This window comes from Schistocerca cancellata, chromosome 2 (assembly GCF_023864275.1).
Source record: "Schistocerca cancellata isolate TAMUIC-IGC-003103 chromosome 2, iqSchCanc2.1, whole genome shotgun sequence".
Classification (NCBI taxonomy): domain Eukaryota; kingdom Metazoa; phylum Arthropoda; class Insecta; order Orthoptera; family Acrididae; genus Schistocerca; species Schistocerca cancellata.
In genome coordinates, this window is record NC_064627.1 from 814,375,251 (window position 1) to 814,397,592 (window position 22,342).

Sequence of the window (22,342 nt, forward strand, 5' to 3'; positions counted from 1 at the left end):
TGTACTTCCTTCCCGGTGGAACGACTGGAACTGATCGGCTGTCGGACCCCCTCCGTCTAATAGGCGCTGCTCATGCATGGTTGTCTACATCTGTGGGTGGGTTTAGTGACACCTCTGAACAGTCAAAGGGACTGAGTCTGTGATACCATATCCACATTCAGCGGTTATCTTCAGGAGTTCTGCGAACTGGGGTGATGCAAAACTTATTTTGATGTGTGTACTTCTATAGGCAATGGTAAACGACGCTTGAGCTGGTGTAAAGAGCAACGCCACTGAACAGTGTATGATTGGAAATAAGTGATTTGGAGTGATGAATTATGCTATACCGGTTGGTAATCCGATGAAATGGTTTGGGTTTGGCGAATACCTGGAGAACGTTGCCTACTATCGTGTGTAGTGCCAACAGTGAAGTAGAGGTGAGGTGGGATCGCAGTAAAGAGCTGTTTTTGTGATTATGGTTGGGCTCCCTAATGCTCTTAAGAAAATTCTAAATGCAGAAGGGACGAACATATTTTACAACGCTGTGTACTGCGTGTGACAGATTAATCATTCGGAGACGATGATCGTCTGTATCCGCATGACAGTGCATCCTGTCATAAAGCAGCAACTGCGAGGCAATGGTTTGTGGACAAGAACATTCCTGAAATGGACTGGCCTGCTCAGAGTCCCAATTTTCAACGAGTGGAAAACCTTTGGGATGAGTTAAAATGTCGACTTCGCTCCAGAACTCACAGTTCAAAATCACTACCTTCTACGGTTTCTGCCCTTGAAGAATGGACCGCTGTTCCTCCACAGACAATCAGACACCTTATAAAATACGTTCCCAGCAGAGTTCATGCCGTCATAAAGACGAAGGGTGAAATACCTCATATTAATGTCGACTAATATGCGTCCGGAAACGTTTGATCAGATAGTGTACATGCTACGAGAGCATCTGTACTTACTTGTCGAACGGTCGATGTCCGAAGACGTGTGCCACGCTGTTGATGCACCAGGTGATGTTGAGGGAGACGGTGTAGCGGAGGACGGACGCCAGGTGCCACGACACCCAGCCGCTCTCTCCCCACAGAGCCACCGGAATCCAGGCGGGCAGCACGAAGCAGAACAGCGGCATGATTACTGGGTACAGCCTGCGGCATAGGCACAGTAACGTCAAGTCTAGGAGTAGCGCATACGGCGGCATCTGGTACACTACGTTCCTGTCCCCCCTTCAAAAATGTTCAAATGTGTGTGAGTTTATAAGGGAAACTGCTGAGGTAATCGGTCCCTAGACTTATACATTACTTAAACTAACTTATGCTAAGAGCAACAGAGACACCCTTGCCCGAGAGAGGACTCTAAAGGGGCCGCGGCCGGCCGATGTGGCCGTGCGGTTAAAGGCGCTTCAGTCTGGAACCGCGTGACCGCTCCGGTCGCAGGTTCGAATCCTGCCTCGGGCATGGATGTGTGTGATGTCCTTAGGTTAGTTAGGTTTAATTAGTTCTAAGTTCTAGGCGACTGATGACCGCAGAAGTTAAGTCGCATAGTGCTCAGAGCCATTTGAAAGGGGCCGCGCAGTCAGTGACATGGTGCCTCTAACCGCGCGCGCTGCGTCCTCCCCTTCTTACTGTAGGAGAACACGTAGGTGTTTCAGCAGTAATAGGGAAAGTCGTTTGAAGGTGTGACTCACATAGCTACAGCAACATTTACACCGTCCCGTCGCATTAACGTGACCACCAAACATAGGTTCGACGTCAGCGTGCAATAACCACTCACAGAAGGAATCTGGGAGCACTAGGAGTGGAGGGTGTATAAAGCCCCCGTGGTTAAAGTACGCTGGAGAGTTACAGAAACTGGTACACCTGCCTAATATCATGTAGGGTCCACGCGAGCACGCAGAAGTGCCGCAACACGACGTGGCATGGACTCGACCAATTTCTGTAGTAGTGCTGGAGGGAACTGACACCATGAATCCTGCAGAGCTGTCCATAAATCCGTAAGAGTACAACGGAGTGGAGATCTCTTCTGAACAGCACACTGCAAGGCATCTCAAATATGCTCAATAATGTTCATGTCTCAGAAGAGTGTTCCTGGAGCCACTCTGTAGCAATACTGGACGTGTCGCATTGTCCTGCTGGAATTCCCCAAGTCCGTCGGAATACACAATAGGCATTAATGGATGCATGCCATCAGAGAGGATGCTCACGTACGTGTCACCTGACAGAGTCGTGTCTTCACATATCATCGGTCCAACTGTATTCGCCCCACACATTTACAGAGCGTGGACCAACTTCAACGGTCCCGTGCTGACATGCAGGGTCCATGGATTCATGAGGTTGTCTCCATACCAGTACTCGTCCATCTGCTCGATACAATTTCAAACGAGAGTCATCCGACCAGGCAACATGTTTCTAGTCGTCAACAGTTCAATGTCGCTATTGATGGGCCCAGGCGAGGCGAAAAGCTTTCTATCGTGAAGTCATCAAACGTACACGAGTGGGCCTTCGGCTCCGAAAGCCCATACCGATGATGTTTCGTTGAATGGTTCGGACGCTGACACTTGTTGATGGCCCAGTGTTCAAGTCGGCTGTAATTTGTGGAAGGGTTGCACTTCTGCCACGTTGAACGATAGTTGAACGATTCTCTTCAGTTGCCGTTGGTCCCGTTCTTGTACGATCTTTTTCCGACCGCAGCGATGTCGGAGATTTGATGTTTTACATGATTCCTGATATTCGCGGCACACACGTGAAATCGTCGTACGGGAAAATGCCCACTTCATCGCTACCTCGGAGATGCTGTATCCCACCGCTCGTGCGCCGACTATAACACCATGTTCAAACTCACTTAAATCTTGATAACTTACCAACGTGGCAGCAGTTATCGATCTAACCACTGCGCCAGACACTTGTCTTATTTAGAGGCATTGCCGATCGCAGCGCTGTATTCTGCCTGTTTAAATATTTCTGTATTTCAATAGACATGCCTATACCAATTTCTTTGGCGCTCCATGGTATATCGTGAATGGCAAAATGACGCTACCCAAAAGTTACGCCGAGGCAACTGTGGTGCGCCACGGGCCATAGATGACAGGGGTGAACGACGGCTGCGGAGGTGTGTACGGCCGAATTAAACGTGTGACTGTTGAGCAACTGACCGTCCAGATGAACCAAGGGGCTATCAACAGCGTCTTCTCAACGACCGTTTAGCGAATGTTGACGTGTATGAGTCTCCGCTGCTGGCGCCTGGTTCATGCACCCATGATGACTATTGTTTGTCGGCAACGACGGCTGCTATTTGCGCGCGAATACTGCAATTGGACGTCCACCGACCCGCCACAGGTGGCTGAGCCGTGCTGCGGCTCGCGTTGGTGCTGTTTGTAGGTTTCCGCCCTCTGTTGGAGGCCAGACGGTATCGTTTAGTTGGCATGGTGGTGGTTGTTTGCATCCTTCTCGTATTGACTGGCGCCATTCGGTTTCGCAAGCGTTGCCTGTCCGTTAGTGGCAGCAGCGGCAGTTATCGATATGTAGTAACTGTTGCCCTATCTTTCGGGCGACGTCGTTGTTCTGCCGGATCGTGTGAGTGTGCGTGTTCCGTTGGGGACTCGGGAGAAGCCAGGTCCCCGCAGTGCAAGAACACGCCAGGACTGCTGGCGGCACGCGTGGACTGCCGGATGGAAGGGCTGTGGTCACGAGGGTGCACAACCTCGACGTAAGATGAGTGCATTTCAATGCAGGTAGAGGAACCCTCACCACTTTGATATCCCGCGATTCTCCAGAGACTTGGGTTCGTGTTGCTGCTCATAGTGTCAGCGAGGCAAAGAGCAGGAGTGGAGTGCTTGGGGAAGGCGGATCTAATTAGCTTTCCTGGACTTTACTGCGTTCAACTTGTTACAATTTGTTAAGTTCAACCAGCAGTAATTTTTCTTGCCTAGTGGCCGCTAACGCCCAATTTGCCTGTCCTGGATGTTAGTGTATGTAATTGCAGTGTACATTTCCTCGCCTTGCCGCTGCTGTCCGGTAAGGCGTGTAGTTTTGACAGCTTTCTTGATTTTAGGCAGGTTAGTGATTCTTCTACTCTGGTGGTAATGATTCCTTTCTCGTTCCAAGCGCTCTAAACACAGTATTCTAGACGTAGTGCAGACCGCCGGTTCTGGCTTTGGCGTATTGTTCCATTTTTGCGTTTGGTTTATCGGACGTCATGTAGCTTCAGCAAGATTATCATTAGTCATTCGTTAGACTGCCGCTAGTCTGAATTACCCTCTTGTGAAGTGAATGCAACTCTTGGCTGCCTATCTCATAGCTCGCGAAAGTGTTTGTTTCCGGACCTTCTCAGAGGTCGATTCCTGGAGCACCGTCTGTGGCGACTTACCTTTAATATTTCAATACCTGTAAGTTGTAAACTGCAGCGAGTTCTTAAACAGATCTTAATTTATTGCCATTCTTGGCGTGTAATGCCTTCAGCCGTGATTGTGGTCGCTTGCCTTAAAATTCTAATTTGGTATTTGTATTTACGCAGTAAGCCTTAAAACCTTATTTACTGCCATTCCTGGCGTCTGATGCCTTCTGCTGTGTTTGTGGCGACTTGCTTTTAATATTTCGATTCCTGCAATTTGTAAGTTGCAGCAAGTTTAAAAAAATTCTTAATTTATTGCCATTCATGGCGTGTAGGGCCTTCTGCCCAGGTCAAGGTGGCTTGCTTTTAAAACATTATCTGCTGTATCTATATTTAATGGTGATTTGCTAAATTGTAACTCATTGAAAACACTATTTTTTCACAGTTGAGTATTCGTTCGTTCATAACGTGTTGTATTTTTTATTTATTGTTGAGTCTGGAATTATTGATTTAAAATAAAGTGTATGCAACTATAAAAGGCAACCAATAGTAACTGATTACGGATCGTAACAGAATCCTGTAGCCGGCCGCGGTGGCCGTGCAATTCTGGCGCTGCAGTCCGAAACCGCGATGCTGCTACGGTTGCAGGTTCGAATCCTGCCTTGGGCATGGGTGTGTGTGATGTCCTTAGGTTAGTTAGGTTTCAGTAGTTCTAAGTTCTAGGGGACTTATGACCTAAGATGTTGAGTCCCATAGTGCTCAGAGCCATTTGAACCGAATCCTGTCTTCCCCAGACTACCAGGTTTCAGTGCCTTTTTCAGATGAATCATGTTCTATACATCCTAAGACAGATGGCCTTTGTCGTGTGCAACCTGCAACAATTGTCGGAAGGATCCACGCCAGAGGAGGGAGCGTTACAATCTGGTGAATGTTCCCGTGACACTCCGTGGGTGATCGTTCTGGAAGGCATAATGAATCAATAAAAGTATGCATCTATACTTGGGGACTATTTGCATTTCTACATGCAGTTTGTTTTTCCTCAGCACGATGGCATCTACCAGCAGGACAGTGTAACTTGTCGGATAGCTAGCAGTGTACGTTAGTGGTTCGAAGACCACCACGATGAGTTCGCCGCACTCCCCTGGCTACCAAAGTCTCCAAATTTAAACGCATCATAGAGTCTGTGGGAGCATTTCGCTACAGCTGTTAGCGCCATGAATAAAAAAAAATGGTTCAAATGGCTCTGAGCACTAAGGGACTTAATATCTGAGGTCATCTGTCCCTTAGACGTAGAACTACTTAAACCTAACTAACCTAAGGACCTCACACACATCCATGCCCGAGGCAGGATTTGAACCTGCGACCGTAGCAGTCGCGCGGTTCCAGACTGAAGCGCCTAGAACCGCTCGGCCACAACGGCCGGCCATGGATCATTAGACGAGAAATATAGTGCACCTGCCCACGGTACAGGGGTCGGCATTGCTCCACATCTGTGTCGGTACCTTCGAGAACCTCGCTGACTCTCTTCTAGCACGTCCGCGTTGCAAAACGTGCTTATTCAGGCTTTTAACAGGTGGTCACATTACTGCGACTGGATCATGTATCCTATAGCATATTGCGCAAAGTGGCCAATATTAAATTCTAGGTTGGAGATTTTAAAAGAAAATAAATGAAAAAGTTTTTGCTCGCTGTGATGGAATACAAGCGAGACGAGGCGAGTGTGAGAGGGACGCGCGCAGTGCCGGAGGCGGCGGCTCACCTCATCTGCCACATGACGACCGGGTCTTGGCGCAGGTCGGACATGTCGAGCTGGCGGCCCTTCTCGCGCACCAGCGGGTGCTTCCGCACCATCAGCCAGCCGATGTGCGAGAAGAAGAAGCCGCGCCGCGAGTTGTGCGGGTCCGCGTCCGTGTCCGTGAACTTGTGGTGCACCCGGTGGTCGCGCACCCACTCGTAGATGTGGTTCTGAAACACAAGTACTAATGGTAGCCAGAAATTTCCGCACACAATGTCTACAAAAAAACTTTGTGGTCTGCCTTACGGCAGGTCTTGTCATGGGGGAAGCCTCGTCAGAGAGGTCCACCGCATGAGCGCCTAGGGAAGTGGTTCCAATGACGGTATCCCGTTGCCTTCCACTGATGATGATGAAATGATAATGAGGACAACACAACACCCAGTCCCTGAGCGGAAAAAATGTCCGACCCAGCCGGGAATGAAACCCGGGCCCCTTGGCGTGACAGAGCGCCACGCTGACCACTCAGCTATCGGGGGGGGGGGGGGGGGGGGGGGGACAATGTCTACAGGATGGTGTCAAAATATAAAATGATGGTTACCTGATACTGTCAAATGTATTGGAGATGATCTCAGAATCTAAAAACGTTTGCTCTTCTTATTACAGAAGTTGATTCGTCCTGATCGCACAAAAATACCCTATGCATACTAATTTCAGCGAAATTGCCATAGACGGTTCAGTAGTAACAGAGAAAGTTTGAAGGTGTGATTCACGATTGACACGGTCTACTCACATTAACGTGAGTACCTCCAATGTTGGACGTCAGCGTGCAATAACCACTCACAGATGGCAGATGGCAGCAGTCGGAGTGGACGGTATATAAAGCGTGCCGCGGCGGTTGAAGTATATTGAAAATGGCAAAGTGACGGTATCCAAAACCGGCGCCGCCGAGGTAACTGTGTTGCATCATGGGGCCATAATTGACAGAGGTGAACGGCGGCTGTGGAGAGGTGTATGGGTGAATAGACATGTAGCTGTTGAGCAACTGACCGTCCAGATGAACCAAGGGCCCACCATCTGTGTTCCTCAGCGACCGTACAGTGAACCATGAAGCGTTGGGCCTCCACAGCAGGCGCCTGGTTGGGGCACCCATGCTGACGGCGACGAAAGGTGGAATTTGTACGCGAACACCGGAATTGGACGTCGACGGATGGGCGACAGGTGGCTTTTTCAGATGAATCACGTTTTACGCTCCATCGGACAGATCACTCGTATAGAAAAAATTTTTACAGGGCAGATCCATTTCGTCGACTTTTCACATTAATTGGACACAACTTATAGAGAGACCATGCGAACAGTGCATAGTAGTTACAAATAAAATGCGTAATACGTGTGTACAATCTTTTCATGTTGTTTCCTTGTTGACATCCGACAGGAAACTGTATCAGGTGTCTAAAAGGACAAATGGTTCAAAATGGTTCAAATGCCTCTGAGCACAATGGGACTTAACATCTGAGGTCATCAGTCCCCTAGAACATAGAACTACTTAAACGTAACTAACCTAAGGACATCACATACATCCATGCCCGAGGCAGGATTCGAACATGCGGCCGTAGCAGTCGCGCGGTTCCAGACTGAAGCGCTTAGAACCGCTCGGCCACCACGGCAGGCTCAACAAGGACACAACCTGAAAACATTTTATGCATGTTTTATCTCAGCAAAGCTATTCTTTTATTGTATGAACAGAAACGGTACTCTGTAATGTCATCTCTATAAGCTGTGTCCAATTAATGTGAACAGTCGACGAAAAAAAAAAATTGTTATACAAATGATCAGATGATGGCGATTTACTTTCGCTGAAACTAGCTAATCTTTGTGCATTTACGTGCAACCTGGGAGAATAAACTTCTGTAATAACAACAAAAAATGTGTTTAAAATATAAAATGTACACATTTTATGTCTGGTTCCAATATTGCTTCTCTTTGATGTCGCTTCAACATGTTACTGTTTAATTATTCCATACGTTTCTAATTTGGCTTACGAGAGTGCAATCTGTCGCATCCCATAAAATCAATTTGGCCAGCTAAACTACGTCAACAATAGCCAGCGACGCTAATAACCAGACCATGGAGGTGATAACGGACAGGATGATGGGACACCCTGTTTATGACATATAAATAAAAACGAGAGTTATCACATGCACAAAGACCCACGTTAAAAAAACGATAGAAATAAAAAAAGAGCAAATAAAAAACTCCATATTATGCTGAAAACTTGGATATTTGTGATAAGTTCTATGGGACCAAACTGCTGAGGTCATCGGTCCCTAGGCTTACACACTACTTCAACTAACTTACGCCAAGGACAACACACACACCCATGCCTGAGGTAGGACTCGAAAACTGATTGCGCGAACCGTGGCAAGATGCCGTAGACCGCGCGGCTACCCCGCTGGGCACGCTCAAAATGCCGCGGTAAAGGATAATAAATAAACAAATTACATTTAAACCAATTAATTGAATAAAAATCATCATCAGAGTCATTTCCATAAATATTTGAAAACACCAGACAGGATCGGAACCTACAGTCTTCTGCATGTCGGGAATGTATCTTAAGCACTGCCACTCAGCATAAAACTGTTATTCTTAAGGCTTTTGGGTATCACGTGAAATTCCTTTTGTCGATTAGGCGCAAAGGAAGGCCCACTTCCATGAATGGCTCCAGGGAGGTCTGGCAGCCTAACCTACACCAGCGTACAGGGGGTTTCAAAAAGTACATCTCACCCCCAGGGGACATATCTTGAAGCTTCTACTCCACAGCTGATAGTTACTGCATGAAACTGGTAAAATATAGACCCATCGACAAAATCTAGGTAAACTGAAGTATCTACGCAAGTCTCTGTCTTTCACACCATCTTCAGGAACCAAAACATTAATACAGTGTTTGTATGTCCACATTATGATTTCCTAACTCGATAAACATGAAGCAGCTGTCGGTTTGTTTATACATTGCGAGTGTAATATGTATCTCATTATGTTACGCAATGGAGGAATCTTGGTAATAACATTACTTTATGGCGATATAGTCCGCCTCCAGACTTGGGCTCGTTGATTGTAATTACTTTCAAAGGTTAATTTCAAAGATATGTTTCATTCTTGCAGTGAACGAATTTTAAATTATTATGCAGATATTGTCTTCAGCGGATGAATTATGATCATAGTAAGCAGCAGTCGATTCGTGCAAGAAGTGATGGCTGGCGCATGGAATAAAATATCTTACTACATCATGAAAAACTGATTGGCATCGCACACCGTAGCTATGTGGCTACATTTTCACAATTTAGTATCAAACTTGTCAGCGTCATGAATGAGAATCTAGGAAAACAACATTCGTCGACTAGCGCTGAAAAAACAAAGATCACATAGAATGAAGATAACCTGACCTCATGGGAAATATCGGAAAGGATGCAGTAAACATTTCTGTAGAAATGAGTTGCAGATAACTGATCGGAGTTACGTAATTCCGAGCAAAAGCAGAGGCAGCTGAAGGTTTTTTTGTTGTTGTTGTTGTGGTCTTCAGTCCTGAGACTGGTTTGATGCAGCTCTCCATGCTACTCTATCCTGTGCAAGCTTCTTCATCTTACATCCTTCTGAATCTGCTTAGTGTATTCATCTCTTGGTCTCCCTCTACGATTTTTACCCTCCACGCTGCCCTCCAGTGCTAAATTGGTGATCCCTTGATGCCTCAGAACATGTCCTACCAACCGATCTCTTCTTCTAGCCAAGTTGTGCCACAGACTCCTCTTCTCCCCAATTCTATTCAATACCTCCTCATTAGTTATGTGATCTACCCATCTAACTTCAACATTTTTCTGTAGCACCACATTTAGAAAGCTTCTATTCTCTTCTTGTCTAAACCATTTATCTTCCACGTTTCACTTCCATGCATGGCTACACTCCATACAAATACTTTCAGAAACGACTTCCTGTCATTTAAATCAATACTCGATGTTAACAAATTTCTCTTCTTCAGAAACGCTTTCCTTGCCATTGCCAGTCTACATTTTATATCCTCTCTACTTCGACTATCATCAGTTATTATGCTCCCCAAATAGCAAAACTCCTTTACTACTTTAAGTGTCTCATTTCCTAATTTAATTCCCTCAGCATCACACGACTTAATTCGACTACATTCCATTATCCTTGTTTTGCTTTTGTTGATGTTCATCTTATACCCCCCTTTCAAGACACTGTCCATTCCGTTCAACTGCTCTTCCAAGTCCTTTGCTGTCTCTGACAGAATTACAATGTCATCGGCGAACCTCAAAGCTTTTATTTCTTCTCCATGGATTTTAATACCTACTCCGAACTTTTCTTTTGTTTCCTTTACTGCTTGCTCAATATACAGATTGAATAGCATCGGGGAGAGGCTACAACCCTGTCTCACACCCTTCCCAACCACTGCTTCCCTTTCAAACCCCTCGACTCTTATAACTGCCATCTGCTTTCTGTACAAATTGTAAATAGCCTTTCGCTCCCTGTATTTTACCCCTACCACCTTCAGAATTTGAAAGAGAGTATTCCAGTCAACATTGTCAAAAGCTTTCTCTAAGTCTACAAATGTTAGAAACGTAGGTTTGCCTATCCTTAATCTAAGATAAGTCCTAGGGTCAGTATTGCCTCATTTGTTCCAACATTTCTACGGAATCCAAACTGATCTTCCCCGAGGTCGGTTTCTACCAGTTTTTCCATTCGTCTGTAAAGAATTCGCATTAGTATTTTGCAGCTGTGACTTATTAAACTGATAGGTCGGTAATTTTCACCTTTGTCAACACCTGCTTTCTTTGGGATTGGAATTATTATATTCTTCTTGAAGTCTGAGGGTATTTCGCCTGTTTCATACATCTTGCTCACCAGATGGTAGAGTTTTGTCAGGACTGGCTCTCCCAAGGCTGTAAATAGTTCTAATTTAATGTTGTCTACTCCCGAGGCCTTGTTTCGACTTAGGTCTTGCAGTGCTCTGTCAAACTCTTCACGCAGTATCATATCTACCATTTCACCTTCATCTACCTCCTCTTCCATTTCCATAATATTGTCCTCAAGAACATCGCCCCTGTATAGACCCTCTATTTACTCCTTCCACCTTTCTGCTTTCCCTTCTTTGCTTAAAACTGGGTTTCCATCTGAGCTCTTGATATTCATGCAAGTGGTTCTCTTTTCTCCAAAGGTCTCTTTAATTTTCCTGTAGGCAGTATCTATCTTACCCTCGTGAAATAAGCCTATACATCCTTAAATTTGTCCTCTAGTCATCCCTGCTTAGCCATTTTGCACTTCCTGTCGATCTCATTTTTGAGACGTATGTATTCCTTTTTGCCTGCTTCACTTACTGCATTTTTGTATTTTCTCCTTTCATCAGTTAAATTCAGTATCTCTTCTGTTACCCAAGGATTTCTACTAGCCCTCGTCTTTTTACCTACTTGATCCGCTGCTGCCTTCACTATTTCATTCCTCAAAGTTACCCATTCTTCTTCTACTGTATTTCTTTTCCACATTCCTGTCAATTGTTCCCTTATGCTCTCCCTGAAACCCTGTACAACCTCCGGTTCTTTCAGTTTGCAATTTCTTCAGTTTTAATCTACAGTTCATAACCAATAGATTGTGGACAGAGTCCACATCTGCCCCTGGAAATCTCTTACAATTTAAAATCTGGTTTTTAAATCTCTGTCTTACCATTATATAAACTATCTGAAAGCTTCTAGCTACAGCAAGAAAATCACCTAATGTGACAGAAAGCACGTGCTCTAGAGAGAAAAGAGTTCTAGTCTAGAGCTGTACACTGAATGTAACGACCTCTTCGCCTGCCAAGCGATAAGCTAACGATCATTGTGGCCATTAGGAACAGATTTGTTGTCAGAACGGAAGGAACAGAAAAATTCCAGCTGGAGAAGATAAATGAGACGACGGTGGAAGGGGCTTCCGGAATAATTGTGAATTATGCTTACCGAAAATTATGCTCTACTTATATCTCAGATAAGCTACAGTAATGAAATAACTTCATATACTGTATTGTGCTGGTTGTGAGTGATATATTTCATTCCATTACTTAAGTGGAATCCAGAATTCCGTTAAAATGACTGAGAGCTATACTGAAAACACATAAACTAATAACTGGGAACAATATATTTCAACAACTGAAAGTTAAGAAAAAGCTTTAAAAGACCTATTCCATTCACTGCAAGTGAGCTGTTCCAAACCGTTTGAAATAACCTGCAAAGTGTACAAGCGGCAAAAGAGCAGAAATAATTCACTAAATGTTCCATGCTTGAAAAAGTTTGAGGATTGCGCCATTTTATTTCTTTTATGAAGCTAGTTGTGAGAAATAACACTTAATTCGATGTTTCAGTGCAATGAGCATGAAGGAAGCATTAGATTAACAGATAGATTGAGAAGGTATCAGGCGTTTAATATTCTCTTTTGTGTTCTTTAAAATTGGGGAAATATTACTTCTTAATGAATCTGGTTAGAATTCTACTAAACGAGCTAAGTGACAGGTTTCAAGATATTTAATTCTCGAGACAATGTAAATAAGAACTATTGAATACACAAATGAGTAGGTGGCAATTGTATTTCTTCATCTCGTATCACTGTGACCTCTTGATTGGCAACGTAGTATTTCTAGTTCACAAGCTCTTTTCTTCATTTATCGATACAAGATCAAACAAAAAATCTGACTTTTCTTAGTTATCACCCCAACAGAGCATAAACAGATGGTGGGCGCAGGGTACTCAGAATATTGCGCTTTCTGACAATTCGTAGAAACACAGCTCAAACGTTGTATAAAATTAAATAAAAAACCTCATGTAAATGACGGAAATGTCATATTTCCACTGAGAAACTGTTTGAATTTTGAAGTCCAAATTGCAAAACGTTTTTCAGCAAAAGAAAAATAGTGATGCGAACCTTGGAACCTGAAAATAACTGACAATAATTACTTTAAGCTGGGGATCGTTTCGTGTGTAATATTAACTGTCTTTTCGAACACGATCCGATGCAAGTATAACATTACTGACGGGTAGTTAAGAAACCCGGTATATGAGTATCTGTAGCTCACATATCAAGACACAAAGTCAGTGAATACGATTCAGTCAGTTCATTAAAGTCTTTAGTTCTCTCGACTGCGAGATGATCTGATAACTACAAATGAAATTAATTAGTGCAAAGTTGTAGAAAAGACTACCACGGAGAGGCACAGACGATAGAGCTTGAGGAAAATGTCATATTTCCACTGAGAAACTTCATGAATTTTGAAGTCCAAATGGGAAAAGGTTCTTCAGCAAGCCAGAAATAGTGGCCGCAAACCTTTGTACCTGAGACTAACTGAAAATAATAAGCCCTTGGCCTAATGTTACAGAATCACTTTATATATCGGAGGATGACCGTTATAAACATGAAGTACCTCTTCAGAGACTGCAAAATTGTGTTTTGTTCAAAAAGCCGGAGAAATTATCGGATTAATGGCACACATCACGGTTTAACATATATTATCTACAAGACAAAAGACAGTTATACAATGAAAAATTGGGAAATGCTAGTTTGTCTTAAGAGCGTGAATTGGAACTTTGTAGCTTATCACCTGACATATCCACAAAGCAATGAAGGTAAATTTTTGAATTGGAAATACTATCAAAGATTGTTGATAGAGATAATAAATATAGCCTGCACAACAAACGATTTTTGGTTTAGAATAAAGACAGAAAACACAAAAAGGTAAAGAACAAAAGAAAAGGGAGTAGCGATGGTACCAGTCTTATAACTAAACTGGGTACCTGATGGCGAAGGAACAATTGGCGAGTCCTTTGTGGTAACCAGACTGTATTAAATTCCAAACCTATCTTCGACGTCTTCTGAAATGAGATGCTGTTAATGGTGATTTGTTAGTCGGCCAGTGAAGAGTGGTACCCGTAGTTATCTGAGAGATGTGTCGTTTACGACTTGGTACCTAACTCTTCCCTTCTCCATTTCCTCATCTACATCACCTACAAAAACATAGAGATTCGCTGTGTAGAAGCACTCTGCACAGTGATACATTACGTATGGTTGATACGAAAATCGCCAGTGTCCAATATGCACCAGAGTATGAGCAACACCGAAAGTATTGTACAAAAATCAAGTAAAGCGTATTTTCACGACGCACAAGTCATATGATAATTTCCATTATCGCCTCGCGCGTTATAGGATATCTGCTCAACGAACAGCAATAAAAATTGTAATTGCTTATCATTTTTTATTTCGTTGAGCATACTACCTGATTCCCTGATCCCCTGAACTTTTAAGTGTAACAACGCGAAAAAATGTAAGTATATGTATATGTAGATCACCATTGTAGGTGCAATTAGAAAATTGCTTTAATTTTCTCCAGCGTATCTCATTACTTATGGACACAGTTATATATGAATAAATGAATCGTCTGTTCCATTGAATATCTGCAAATCAATTAATGCAGTGCAGACACTTCCAGCCTCACATTATAGATGGTCCAGTCAACGAAGACCATAAAAGGTCGAATAGGTGAAAAAAATGCATGTAGTCGCAAATTTTTGTATACTGGAAGGAGGGAATGTCATGAACAAAATAGTAAATTTTCTGAGCGATGATGTGTAAGTGTGGATGGGTGGGCGTTTAAAAGTAACTTTTTAAAGTTTTTCATGAATACCTCGAAATTATTCGCAGTATAAAATTAAACTACATTCAATTTTCTGCAAAAAGGTTCCTATTAGACAAGTCTTTCAAATCCCTTTATAGGTATTTTTCAACTGAGTATTATGCCCTATTTTTAAAAGATGTATATATCTAAGACTACCTTAAATTTATTTAGAATTATATTTTCAATTTTGTTCATTGTTTCAATTCAACCTATTATAGCACTTTTAAGGCTTATATTTGACTCACCCTCTAGGAAAGGGTATATTATTCTCTGCAGTTTTAACACAATTTGTAGAAAATAAACACAACTCCGTCCCCCCTCTCCAAGGAGTGACTGTGCACTGCTTCGTCAGTGGTTCATAAGGCACGCTGGGGAAGGGTCGCTGTAACTTCTTGAAATACTCTGATCTCTCTCTCCAGCCCGTGACCCCCACGGAAAACAATTTATAGCTGTGGTACATAATTTAATATTTGTTCTTAACCCACTTGAGTCAAAAATAAACATTAAGTTTATACCATAAAAGATAGTGTTTTTAATAATCCACGATTATTCTATCCCTTGCAACACAGGACACATCAGACCTAGAGAAAAACTGAATAGGAACTTTTTTGAAGGAAATTTAATGAACAGTTTTAAACATGGCTGTTTCTCAGCAACTGTATATTAGTTTCAATATAATATTATACAGCCAACCGGTTGCAGATAACTGTTTGGTTCACTGACCTAGATTTCGACACCACTACGGATATCTTCATCAGAATGCAGTTTTGAGGAACCATAAAATTACACTGCAAGAAAGCAATGGTCAGAATTAAGAGCAGATAAGCTCAAGTCAAAAAATAAAATAAAACACGTTCCGGCCTTTGGCACATGTGCCTAGCTAGGAACAACATCAGACTTATGTTCCCAGCTCGGCGCACGTGGTCGAGCGGGACCTCGGCGATTCCATGCCGTCCAGCATCGTACCATTGTCACATCCCAGTGCCCCGCCGGTCGGTCAAATGGAGACCAACAATGAAGTCGCTTTCATACTCTATCAGGTGCTGATAACGCTGTCTGACAAGAGAACGCGGCGTCTCCTCCTCCTCCACAGTGGTTACTCAACGTCTGATGCTGTTCCCACCCCTCTATCAGGCCTGGTAACAACACTAAAAACGAACTACACTAACGCTCGCTGTGCATGCATATGACCATTCTACCTACCACAGAGAACTGCACCTTCAATCATTCACATACCCGCCGATGACGTATACGTGTACGAAGTTACGTTGACATTCTACCACGCTTTCTGAGTGCGTCACCTTCTTCGTCATGCATTGTACCTTTCAGATGTTATGGGGTGTAAAGGTTGTCGTTAGATATGCATGATAGGAGACTATCGATTAATGCCATTGGCTAAACTTTAGGTGACTAATACGCCTACATTTCACTGTTTACGTTGTCTGCAGTCTATGGAGTAAGTAATCTTTTCTTGATGCCAGCACAACGTCAAAATAAATGGCTGTGTTGGAGGCAGTAAAAGCTCTGTTCAAGTGTGTAAATTCCTAAGGGATCAAACTGCTGAGGTCATCGGTCCCAAGACACACATTTTATCATTTATTTTCTTTGGGCCTTTGTCCCACGTCAGTATGGGGTCGGCCTTGTTACTATGGATTTGGCGAAGTTAGTGTCAGAGGGTGGCAGCATGCCCTTCCTGTCACCACCCTGTACCCTCCGGGATGGAATTAGTGTACCCCAGCTGTCTGCGTCTAGTGTAAACCAAGAAATTGTGTGAACGTTTTTCAAATGTCTGCGAGTCATGTCACTGAGACAGAACGTGGGGACCAGCCCGGTATTCACCTAGTGGGCTGTGGAAAACGGCCTAAAAACCACATCCATGCTGGCCGGTACTCCGGTCCTCGTCGTTAATCCGCTGGGCGGATTCGATCGGGACTGGCGCGCCTACCCAAGTCCAGGAAGCAGCGCATTAGCGCCCTCGGGTAACCTGGCAGGTCACTTACACACTACGTAAACTAACTTAAACTGACTTATGAAGAACAACACACACACACACACACACACACACACACACACACCAATGCCCGAGGGAGAATTCGAACCTCCGGCGGGAGGGGCCGCGAAATACGTGACATGGAGCCTTAAACAACGCGACATCTCCGCGCGGCTAAAACTCTATCTAACAAAAGCATGAGAGGCCGAGGACTAAGTACGCAGTCAAATACAACTAGTAAAAAATGAATAATGAAATAGGAAGACGGCCTGCGCCACTATAACACAGTTGTTAATGCAAGTATAATGGTCCAAATCTTAACAAGTATTTCTTTCGTGATATCTCTTCATAAGGCTCAATGCATGTAGGTCCCTGTTGTTTGGGCGTCAGTCACAGTTCTTTGAATACTACAGTAATATTCAAAGAACTGTGACTGACGCCCAAACAACAGGGACCTATACGCACTGAGAATAGAAAATAGTGCATTGAGAATGGATAGCTAGTAGCCGAAATCTGGATTTGTGTAATAAAATCTAAAAAAGGACTGATTGCTGCATTATGTAATTTATAAAAAGAAAATATATAAAATATTGATGTAGTGTGGCTCGATACAGTTCTCTTGTATGCTATACAATAAAAGAGAGCTAGTTCTTTTTAACTCATTCTCACGCCAAAGCCGGTACACGTGATTTCTGGTGGCCTTCCGCACTTTCCAGCGACAGTGATCGCCTGTGTCTAGATCACAAATCACAGAGTTTATTTGTGAGAATGGACGGACGTAAATTTCCTACGTGAGGTGTATTAAAATGTACATTTACCTCCTAGCGCATAAGCTAATCATATTCTGCCTGTGAGACACATAAATGAAAGCTTCGATATACATGAACATGTCGTAAGGCAAAAAAACAACTTCCCATGTTCAGTCAGTAAGGATATCGGCTTATAAAAAGTCCATTGCAAGTAGTGTGATACAAGATTGTAACAGTCTCCCACGTGAGATAAATTATTTCATAATTATCAATTATTAGCAAAACTCGAGAGTCATTCTTACTTTATCAGTGTTTCTATTCAGTACCATTATTTTTAGAGCATTTGAAACACACAAGTCGAAACGAAGAAATTGAAAAAAATCTTATTACAATTAGTGCAATCTCTCTTGTAGGTAAAGCCGAAGAATCATTTGTTTGCTGCAGCGCCACTGTTGCATTTTCTGTATTTTGTGTGTGTGTGTGTGTGTGTGTGTGTGTGTGTGTGTGTGTGCGTGTGAGTAGGTGGGGGGTGGGTGGGTCTGGATGAATGGGTGTGTGTCCATGCACACAATCATAAATAGTATTTATATAGGGACTGTGTATCCCAAAGTCCAGAACGATTATTATATGAATAAATAAACACTGAATCACAATCGATCAGACAGTGATGACGAGGGCAATGTTGCAATTCGTTGGTCCATGTTCCCTGGCATGTTCGTAAAATTATATTTACATAACATCCAATATTACAGAACGTGTTCCTATGAAAGTAATGATAAAGCCCAGAGCCTTTTAGAAAATTCCAAGATGAATTAAAATCTTTCAGAATATATCGAAACCCAAACAAACTACACGTTACTTCACAACTCTACATCTCTGTACAATGCAAAATGTGTGCAAAACATGACCGTGTCTTCTATGTTACGATCTCCTATAGGCTTCCATCACCGATATGTTATTAACTGATATTTAATTATAACAAAGCATACCAACAACCACACGTTTTCCTGAATTTCAAAAATACCGTTGCCTTGAACCGGCATACTTTCATAATACAGAAGTAGCAAATAAATAATTCGGTACGAAAATTTCTTCACCTCCAATAAGACGTTTCCTGTCATTTTAATACAATTAACGTCGCGTTTTCGAGAGATCGCCAGTGTGCAGGTGCTTCGAAACAGCATACACTCATAGGTCGTAAGTTACAATTAAAAATTCATTAAATATGACTTCAAATGATAATTATGAATTCCAGTATGACGTCTGCCAAGACCTGCTAGTGATGTAAAGCGCGTTCTTGCCACTTACTGAGTAAACGTTTCGTTCCACGTTGCTGAAATATCACGATATTGGTTTCGTGTTTCACGTGCGGCAATGGTTCCGCAACATGAAATAACGGGTCGCCGTCTACATCAGCTCTTACGACCCGGTGAGGATGGCTGTAGCATCCTACGGTAGCTGCGTTTCTCGTCGTCCATTAGCGTCACATCGATGACAAGTTAAGGTGCGTCAGCTGACTCCAGCCTTGAGGAACAGAAGAACCACGAGCGGCCGAGGTCAACACGAAAAGCGGCCTGCGCTCACTGCTGCAGACATGGTGGCGGCCGCTTGCGGAGGGGGCGGTGGCTCAAGGCCAAAGCCGCTGCGCCCGCGCCACGTTCACTCCCTGACGTGTTGTCACCAGGACGATGGGGAAACACTTCGGCAGCGTCATATTAGACAGCCCTGCACTACGCGCTATACTCACTAACAACGATTAAAACAATCGATCTCCTTTGTTTCTCAGGTAAGGTAATCTGTAGCGTAAGTCCGTCCGAACGCTTCTTAGAGTATCGTGTAAAAATTTCCTGGGTGCATTATGTGTTCCCACCTTTCGCCATATGCGGATACGTCCAGGATTTTCGAACATGATCGTTTTTGCGGTCCAGCTCTTATCGTGTGAGGAGGCGTAATGTTGCATGGACGTTCTGGTATCCAACCTTTGAAAACGGTGTGTACCGCCCCTTAGAAAAATTATGAATTACGTTATTTGATACAAAGACAGCTGTGTAAAACTCAACGTACTCGAACAGTTTTTTCTTTATTTATTCTGATCATCACTAAACTGACACACATTCTGCCTTTCAATAATCCCTACAAAAGAATGGCCCTGACTAACAATTACCTATACCTTTCACGAATCACTTATCTCACAAAAATCTTCGTTACTCGAACTACAGCAATACAGCTAGCGCCAGTACTACCAGCTAAATAAAAGATTCTAAGTACTGTAGACACTAACTACTGATAGGCATAGTTAGCAAATGAAGGATTTTGATAGAGAACAAACAATGTATTTATCTTCATAGCGTTCAAAAGTCATATATATACAGGGTGAGTCACCTAACATTACCGCTGGATATATTTCGTAAACCACATCAAATACTGACGAATCGATTCCACAGACCGAACGTGAGGAGAGGGGCTAGTGTAATTGGTTAACACAAACCATACAAAAATGCACGGAAGTATGTTTTTAACACAAACCTACGTTTTTTTAAATGGAACCCCGTTAGTTTTGTTAGCACATCTGAACATATAAACAAATACGTAATCAGTGCCGTTTGTTGCATTGTACAATGTTAATTATATCCGGAGATATTGTAACCTAAAGTTGACGCTTGAGTACCACTCCTCCGCTGTTCGATCGTGTGTATCGGAGAGCACCGAATTACGTAGGGATCCAAAGGGAACGGTGATGGACCTTAGGTACAGAAGAGACTGGAACAGCACATTACGTCCACATGCTAACACCTTTTTATTGGTCTTTTTCACTGACGCACATGTACATTACCATGAGGGGTGAGGTACACGTACACACGTGGTTTCCGTTTTCAATTACGGAGTGGAATAGAGTGTGTCCCGACATGTCAGGCCAATAGATGTTCAATGTGGTGGCCATCATTTGCTGCACACAATTGCAATCTCTGGCGTAATGAATGTCGTACACGCCGCAGTACATCTAGTGTAATGTCGCCGCAGGCTGCCACAATACGTTGTTTCATATCCTCTGGGGTTGTAGGCACATCACGGTACACATTCTCCTTTTACGTACCCCACAGAAAGAAGTCCGGAGGTCTAAGATCAGGAGAACGGGCTGGCCAATTTATGCGTCCTCCACGTCCTATGAAACGCAAGTCGAACATCCTGTCAAGGGTCAGCCTAGTGTTAATTGCGGAATGTGCAGGTGCACCATCATGCTGATACCACATACGTCGACGCGTTGCCAGTGGGCAATGTTGGCAGATCATTCTGTAGAAACGCGATGTATGTTGCAGCTGTTTGGGCCCCTGCAATGAAGTGAGGACCAATGAGGTGGTCGCCAATGATTCCGCACCATACATTTACAGTCCACGGTCGCTGTCGCTCTACCTGTCTGAGCCGGCGAGGATTGTCCACGGACCAGTAATGCATGTTCCTTAGATTCACTGCCCCGTGGTTTGTGAAACCCGCTTCATCGGTAAACAGGTAGAACTGCAACGCATTCTCTGTTAATGCCCATTGACAGAATTGCACTCGATGATTAAAGTCATCACCATGTAATTGCTGATGTAGCGACACATGAAACGGGTGAAAGCGGTGACGAGTAGTATGCGCATGACACTACTTTGACTCAGTCCACCGGCTTTCGCAATGTCCCGTGTACTCGTGTGTGGGTTCATGGCAACAGCAGCTAACACACCAACTGCACCCGCTTCTCCTGTGACGGGCCTGTTTCGGACCCGTTTGCGTGCTACGACCATACCTGTTGCATACAGTTGGCGGTAGATGTTTTGCAATGTGCGGCACGTTGGATGCTCTCTGTCCGGGTACCGTTCTACATACACCCTGCAGGCTGCAGCCGCATTTCGTCGACACTCGCCATAGATGAGTATCATGTCCGCCTTTTCAGAGTTCGAATACACCATGGTCACAGTTCCTACAACACTACACTATCACAGACGTCTGGTAACACGGTGTACTACAGTTGGTCTGCGTGCGGAGACGAATGCAGAATAACAATAGCAGCAAGCGCTACATGCGGACACTGCGACAGCTGGGCCAAATCACAACAGTGCACTACAGCCACACTCGTAAACACGGTCGTCATCGTAAACATGTCCCTGCAGATGCTGCTCGCCGACCGTGGCCCGTGTTTGTTACAACACGCAACTGAACGTCGGAGGTTTCAAGCGTCAACTTTAGGTTACTATATCTCCGGATGTAATTAACAATTTACAATGCAACAAACGGCACTGATTACGTATTTGTTTATATGTTGAGATGTGCTAACAAAACTAACGTGGTTCCATTAAAAAAAAAACGTTGTTGTTGTGGTCTTCAGTCCTGAGACTGGTTTGATGCAGCTCTCCATGCTACTCTATCCTGTGCAAGCTTCTTCATCTCCCAGTACCTACTGCAACCTGAATCTCCTTAGTGTATTCATCTCTTGGTCTCCCCCTACGATTTTTACCCTCCACGCTGCCCTACAATACTAAATTGGTGATGCCTTGATGCCTCAGAACATGTCCTACCAACCGATCCCTTCTTCTGGTCTAGTTTTGCCACAAACTTCTCTTCTCGCTAATCCTGTTCAATACTTCCTCATTAGTTATGTGGTCTACCCATCTAATCTTCAGCATTCTTCTGTAGCACCACATTTCGAAAGCTTCTATTCTCTTCTTGTCCAAACTATTTACCGTCCATGTTTCACTTCCATACATGGCTACACTCCATACAAATACTTTCAGAAATGACTTCCTGACACTTAAATCTATACTCGATGTTAACAAATTTCTCTTCTTCAGAAACGCTTTCCTTGCCATTGCCAGTCTACA

At 43.7% G+C, this 22,342-nt stretch overlaps 1 protein-coding gene across 1 annotated transcript in view; it reads right to left on the reverse strand.

Moving 5' to 3' along the window:
* Positions 1 to 22,342, reverse strand: part of LOC126158859 (acyl-CoA Delta-9 desaturase-like) — a 60,026-nt gene that overhangs the window by 10,976 nt on the left and 26,708 nt on the right. Inside the window, exons 3-4 of the mRNA XM_049916472.1 lie at positions 6,071 to 6,276; positions 945 to 1,130 (exon numbers count right to left, since the gene is read on the reverse strand). Coding sequence (XP_049772429.1) covers positions 945 to 1,130; positions 6,071 to 6,276 — 392 coding nt within the window. The remainder of the gene's footprint in view (positions 1 to 944; positions 1,131 to 6,070; positions 6,277 to 22,342) is intronic.